This window comes from Bicyclus anynana, chromosome 27 (genome assembly GCF_947172395.1).
Source record: "Bicyclus anynana chromosome 27, ilBicAnyn1.1, whole genome shotgun sequence".
Taxonomy (NCBI): domain Eukaryota; kingdom Metazoa; phylum Arthropoda; class Insecta; order Lepidoptera; family Nymphalidae; genus Bicyclus; species Bicyclus anynana.
In genome coordinates, this window is record NC_069109.1 from 6,939,751 (window position 1) to 6,946,674 (window position 6,924).

Consider the following 6,924-nt stretch of genomic DNA (forward strand, 5'->3'; position numbering starts at 1 on the left):
CATAAGTTGAACTAGGAAACAATACTGAAAAAATATGCTCACTCACTTTGACAGGACTCAACCATTGGCTTATAACATTATAAACCCGAGTTTCACGCTCCGAGTCAGTGTTGAGGGGGTGGAAGGGCCTCCGCCGGACTGATCTCCCACAGTGCAAACAGGTCTTTAGATTTGCAGTATTAAGTGTATCGGGACCCCCAGTTGAATGTGATGTACTGTGGGGTGTTGCAAGACTCCCATTAGTTTGGGGTGTTTCAATATCCCCGCTGGGGGGTGTTGTGAAATCCCCGGAAGCGCCCATGACATCCAGTGGCTCTACCTTCACTTGGTATTCAAAGCGCACCTAAGTACAAGAGAAAAATAATGATTTGTTACATGTTGAATGTAAAAATTGTAATAAAATCAAAAATTTAATTGAATTGAAGTAAGTTTATTTATATTAGTATTATATTATACCTATAATTATAGATGGTTCTCTATTCTACTTACCATTGGGTGGGCCATCTACTTAGTGCATGAATTAATATAATAAAAAAGCTCAATTAAGTATTAACTATGCCTCCTATGCCTGTAATTCTTAGACCATTATTTGGCTGATTCGTCAAAAGAATCGATTCTTTTTATTAATTGTTTTTATTAATAATTTGATGAAATTAAGGTAAATACTTTCAAATGAAATGTTACTCCATCTTTTACTAAACTACAAGTTTTTGGCCGTTTCTTATGCCATTTAACTACACAAACCGGCATTTTTAGGGAGCTCTTTACACGACGAAAACGATTACAACAATGAAACATTGATTCTGTAGCAACAGTTTTTATAAACGCGTTAGATCATAGATTTTTGATTTTTGCCAGAGGGATAACGGTTAGCGAACCAAGTCCTGTTATTAATGGTCTAAGCTGTAATTATAGCAGTAACCTCTACATCCAAAATGTAAACCAATACAAATTATTGAAAATAAATAAATATCTTGAAAATGTACTTACTTGTTCATCGTCTGGTTCACGTTTGATATTAATATGATCCATTGTTACTTCTAAAATACTTAGTTTAAAATTAACTTTTGATTAAAAACTTTCAACCACTTTCAAGTTTCAACGTGATAATTAATTTTTTTTTTTTTTTTTTAATAATGAGCTTTACGGCTCTGGGTTCTAGCCCTTTTGAGCCCGTAGTAACTTTGTTATCACGATAGTTTAGTTTATTTTGAAATGTTAATCACAAATTCACAAACGCATCAATTCAAATATTCTGTGCAGCAATAATATAAGTATACAACGGGTAAAAGAATTTCGAATCAGTTAGGAGAATTTGAAGAGAGTCTGGAACTACACCGTCATTGATGTCTTGGATGTTACTGATCAGAAGCAATCTATTTAGGCTAAATTGTCGGCAGTGAAAAACTAGATGATTAAGGTCTCCACATTCTTCATTACAATGTTCACAAATATCATTTTCCTTCATCCGTAAACGATGTAAATGTGAGGCTATTCTGCAATGTCCAAATCGCATTCTATTTATGGTAGTGATCAATTTTCTATGGTAAATGCCTTTCTGATTATACCAAGGAGTGGTTGGCGGGCGTTTTTGAATCTCATAATACCAAATCCCTTTTGACTTGCTGATCTCTTCCCAGTATGACTTCCACAAAGATTTCAAATTACTTTTTAACAAGGCATAATAATCTGTAAATGGTATTTCCAGCAATGAGGAGTGATCTGAGCATGCTGAAGAAGATATGTCTTTAGTAGCATTGTCTGCTTCTTCATTTCCAGTTATCCCCGAATGTGAACGTACCCACTTAAAAGTAACATTTTTGTTCTTACTATAAAGATGACATAATAAATTTCTTATATTATATAAAATGTAATTTTTTTTAAAATCCGCTTTGTATGATTCTAATGCACATAAAGCACTCTTCGAATCAGTTACAATTAAAATTTTTGTCTTATTAATATTGTTTATATATAATAATGTTTGATATATTGCATAACATTCTGCAGTGAAAATTGAACAAATGTTGTCAATTTTAAAAGTTTTAGTTATTTTTGATTGTGGATCATAAAAAGCAGATGTAGTATATTCTTCAGTTTTAGATCCATCTGTGTAAATTGTATAATAGTCATTGTCATTTAAATACTTTAACATTTCCATTTGAGAACTTACATTTTCCTGACAAATGGAAATATCAATGTTCACTAATGCATCATATTCTATTTTGTACAAAGGCCATGGCTTGCTTTTGTACATATTTTTAGTAACTTTTTCATAGTATATAACAATTCTCAGAATGTCGGGTAATTGCCCATTTAAGAGCATATTAATATCAATATAAGAATCATTGTCATAATCAGGTACTTCGAAAGGAAGAATTTTATTTAAAACAAATGTGTTATTAGAGCTTATCAATTTAAGACAAAATCTCTCAGCAATTTGTAGTCTCCTAAATAAAAGTGGAGGGATACAACTTTCAATTTCCATGACATGAATTGGTGTTGAGCACATAGCCCCAGTTATAATACGTAATGCTTTATTTTGTATAATATCCAATTTCTTTACAACTAATTTATGTGCATTAAAATATGCTATTGTGCTGTAATCAAAATGACTTCTAACTATACTTTTATAGAGCATAGATAATATCTTGGGATCAGCTCCCCAATGAACACCTGCTAAAGATTTTAAAACATTAAGACCCCTGTATGCACTACTACATAAATTATTAACATGATCATGGAAATTTAACTTTTGATCTAGCAATACTCCTAGAAACTTTTTCTGTGTTAACCAAGGCAGAGGTGTGTTATTGTACTTTACAAAAGAGTTACAGTTATCAATTGTTTTGGAGAAAATTAAAGCTCCACTTTTATTAGGACATATATTTAATCTTAACTTATTTGAGTAGTAATTGTGTACTTGTTCTAAAGCTATATTTAAATTATGTACAGCTAAATTTAAATCTTTATTTACAGTATAAATAAGTAGATCATCCGCAAATTGCAGACAATTAATATTTCTATCAGTAACATATTTATTTAATAAACAGGTATATATGTTATATAATAAAGGAGATATTGTGGCACCCTGCATAGTACCTTTATATACATTTCTAGGTCCATGTATAATATTATTAAATTTAACATACATTGTTCTATTATTTAAAAAATTAAATATCCACTTACACACTTTTCCTGGTATGCCAATTTCAGACAAAATACTAGATAATATAATAGGATCTACATTGTCAAAAGCGCCTTGAATATCAAGAAATGCACAAACTGTAGTTGAATGGCATGAAAATGAATGTTTTATGTCTGATAATAAAGAAGCAAAACTCTCTGCTGCACTTTTACCTTTTCGAAAACCAAATTGTAGATCAGGTAAAATATTATTAGATTCAATGTAAAATTCCAGCCTGTTTTTCAACATGTACTCAAATAATTTGCCTACACAAGAGGAGAGAGAAATTGGTCTATAAGAATTACAATCATGTTCCAGTTTGTCACTTTTTAAAATAGGTATCACACATTGTGTTTTCCACGATTCTGGAATGCATTGATTTTCCCAAAGCAAATTAAAGATTACTAGAAGAGTTTTTTTTTCCATTTTCGTGCATGTTCCTTATAAGTTTATATGGAATATCATCCAGACCAGGAGTTGTATCTTTTCTTGTCTGAAGGGCTGCTGTGAATTCATGCCAAGTGAAAGGTTGTAACATAAATAAACTATTTTCATTACCAAATCGATTAAATATTATTTCTAAATTGGTTATTTCATTTTCTACAGGTTGTACCAAAGGTGCATATTTATCTAAGAAATGAGGAATCCATTGATCATTTTTTGATGGTTTATTTAAAGGTATTCTTTTAAATCTTCGAATGTAATTCCAAATATGGCTAATGGGTGTATATCTGTTAAAAGAATCACAAATGCGTCTCCAACTACTTTTCTTTTTATCACTAATTAACTTTTTTTTGATAGCATCTATTTTTTTATATTCTATGTAATTTTCTATTGAAGGGCTTGATTTATAAAATTTTAATGCCTCTTTACTTTTCTTTACAGCTTCCAAACATTCTGAATCCCACCATGGGACAGGTTTTCTCATAATGAACATCTTTGGTTTAGATATTAAGGGTATACAATCTTTTTTAATTTCTAACAATGTGATACAAAAGTTTTTATAGGTGGAAAGTGGGTCATGAATGTCAATTGTAAAGTTTGCAAATCTATTGTTTGTATCAGAATAAAATTTTGACCAATCAGCCTTATTATAGTTAAAGCGTTCCAGATGTTCCCCAATTACATATTTTTCTACACATGTATAAAGGTCAATTATAGTTGGATAATGATAACTACCCATTGGATCGTCATGAACTTTCCAAGCACACCATGGAGCCAAGGAGGGACTAATACAGGAAATATCAATTGAAGATGGGTTGAAGTTAATACTTCCTACTGTAGTTGGAGAGCCAGTGTTCAAGATGCAAAGATCGCATTCGTCTAGGAGATTATAAATATCTGTGCCTCTTGTTTTAGTTGTTTGACAGCCAAAAGCAATATGATGTGCATTTAAATCACCAGATAAAAGAATTGGTCCAGAGAGACTATTAAGAATTTGTTTCAGTTTTTTAACCTTAAACCGACCTGCTCTAGGAGGAGCGTAAACACATATAATAGAAATATCACCTAGGCTAGTACTTAATGTTATAGCAACTGATTGCATGTAGTCATAAAAAGGTGTAGGGACAACAAAGTATTTAAAGCTATTTTTAATTAAAATTGCTACACCACCCCGTCCATTTTTACCATTCTGATTAATGAAATTGTAATTAGGTATATTAATGGATCTATTCTCACGCAGCCATGTTTCATTTAATAAGCAAATATCTACATCATTTTCAACTAAATAGTTAATTAGTAACGGTTTTTTATTGTTAATAGACTGTATATTAAATTGTGATATTCTAATGTGTTGTTTATCCATTTTTATTATATTTTTTTAAATTTGTAGTAAGTATATCTTTAATAATTGATGTAGTAAGCTTAAGGTTTGAGTTACCAATTTCCACTAATGCTCCAATTAGCCCATTTAAAACATTATCATTTTTTAAAATTTGTTCGATAAGTTGTTCTGTGTTTTTTATTTGAGAAGTGTCTGTCTTGTTTTTTCCCATTTTAGGGTTGTCTTTAGTTGTCTTACCTGGATGTGAATGTGATTGATCTGTATTTATTGGGACTGTTGGTGTTTTAGAAGGAAAAGATGGGAAATTAGTACTGTAATTGTTAAATATGTTTGGTGTTTGTTGAGTCTGTAAAACCTTGGCATAAGAAGTCTTATTAAACTTGTCCTCCATTTTTTGTTTTTTAATTGGACAATCTTTTGAGATTGCCAAATGTGGACCACTACAGTTTATGCATTTTAATACAGCATTTTCAGAGCAATCAGTGTACCTATGCTCTTCAGCACATATTGAGCAGAACTGAGCAGATTTACAGAACCTGGCTCCATGGTTGAATTTAAAACATTTATAACATTGTAGCAATGGAGCTATATATTCATAAACCTTATACTGGAATAAATCCAGGTGTACATAGTCTGGTAAATTTGTTGACAGAAAGGTCACACTTACTGAACTAAATGCTTTTATTTGTCCATTCACTTTCTTACAAAACCGACGCACTGCGACGATTTCGTATTTTGATGATAATTTCTTGAAAAGCTCTTCGTTGCTGATACTTGTTGGGATAAATCTCAGAACCCCAATCGTTTCTACAGCTTTGGCTGGTATAAATGCCTTGTAATTGTATTTTTCTAAAAAATTATCATTCTTTAAGAAATCATTGGCATTGATCGCCCTAGCAAAAACCACTTCTACCTTTGAGGCGTTGATCCTTCTTATATTTGTTACACCTTTAATTTCGTTTTTGAATAGGCCAGTTAAAATCAACGGATTTGTGTTTCCAATTTTATCATCTTCTTTCCGGCTTTCTAAGTATACTGTATATTCACCTATACCGCCGGCTTCAGGAAAAACTCTCTTGTATTTGCTTTTTACATAGGGCTTGTAAAAATTCTCGCTTTGGTCACTTTCTTCATTTTGTCGTCTTGGTGGCTTTCTTTTGCCGCCCGAATCATTTTCTATTCCGTCACTATCGGACGGCATATTTCCACTTTAAAATGTATTAGAATTAAACTTTTATTATATGAAAAGAGTTAAAAACTTTCAATTATGAAAAATTATAGGTCATCCCATTCGTAAGGTTCCCGCCAAAAAAAAAAACGTGATAATTAATGTTTAACTTTAATGCACAGATCACTATAGACTAGAAACTTTAATGTTAAAATGTCAAAATTCTAAAATTTAAAATGATTGGATTGGTTTATAACACAGATCACTATAACTTTATAAAAAAAAAAATACGTTCACGGTTCATCAAATCAAATCCTCATTTGACGCACAGATCACTATTAAAGATAGACTAGAAATTTGACGTTTGTGAAATCAAAAATGCTAGACCAAAGCCAAACCAAAAAGTTTTTATGTTATGCACAGATAATAATATTACGATACTGATTCAAAGACAGGGTTCCCAACTTAGGGGTTTCCCCCCCAGATTGATGGGGCAAATAAGTGAAATGGGATTTTTAGGGGTCTGAAATTTTTAAGCGTATTTTCAGGGATTTTTGACTCTTTAATATTTTTAAATTAATGATAATTTTAATATTTCTTTCTTGGCCTAGCGACTTATAACGACATATAATACGTTATTCTACAACCACTCTGAGGCAATTGGAGGCAATTTTCATCAAATATAAAAAAAATGGTAAATTTATTCATTATCAACATGTATGATTTAAAAAAATCTGAATCTTCAAATAAAGACGTAATATTTTGTCTGTATTAAATATAGACTTT

General features: G+C 31.2%; 2 protein-coding genes across 3 annotated transcripts in view; both read right to left on the bottom strand.

The window, feature by feature from the left end:
* The window catches only part of LOC112046148 (uncharacterized), a 38,372-nt gene that overhangs the window by 1,931 nt on the left and 29,517 nt on the right, over positions 1-6,924 (bottom strand). Inside the window, exons 1-2 of one of the 2 annotated variants that reach the window (XM_052890238.1) lie at positions 991-1,138; positions 47-343 (exon numbers count right to left, since the gene is read on the bottom strand). The exons of the other annotated variant lie outside the window; for it this stretch is intronic. Coding sequence (XP_052746198.1) covers positions 47-343; positions 991-1,032 — 339 coding nt within the window. The 5' untranslated portion in view covers positions 1,033-1,138. Of the gene's footprint in view, positions 1-46; positions 344-990; positions 1,139-6,924 lie in introns of those variants that run through there. 2 annotated transcript variants of the gene reach the window in all.
* On the bottom strand, positions 4,981-6,278 carry LOC128199684 (uncharacterized). The gene has a single exon (XM_052890235.1). The coding sequence runs from the start codon at positions 6,169-6,171 to the stop codon at positions 4,984-4,986; it is 1,188 nt and encodes a 395-aa protein (XP_052746195.1). The 5' UTR covers positions 6,172-6,278; the 3' UTR covers positions 4,981-4,983.

What these genes read in the sequence shown, in the direction of transcription:
- LOC128199684 (XM_052890235.1), bottom strand. Translation starts at nt 6,171, where the DNA reads ATGCCGTCCGATAGTGACGGAATAGAAAATGATTCGGGCGGCAAAAGA.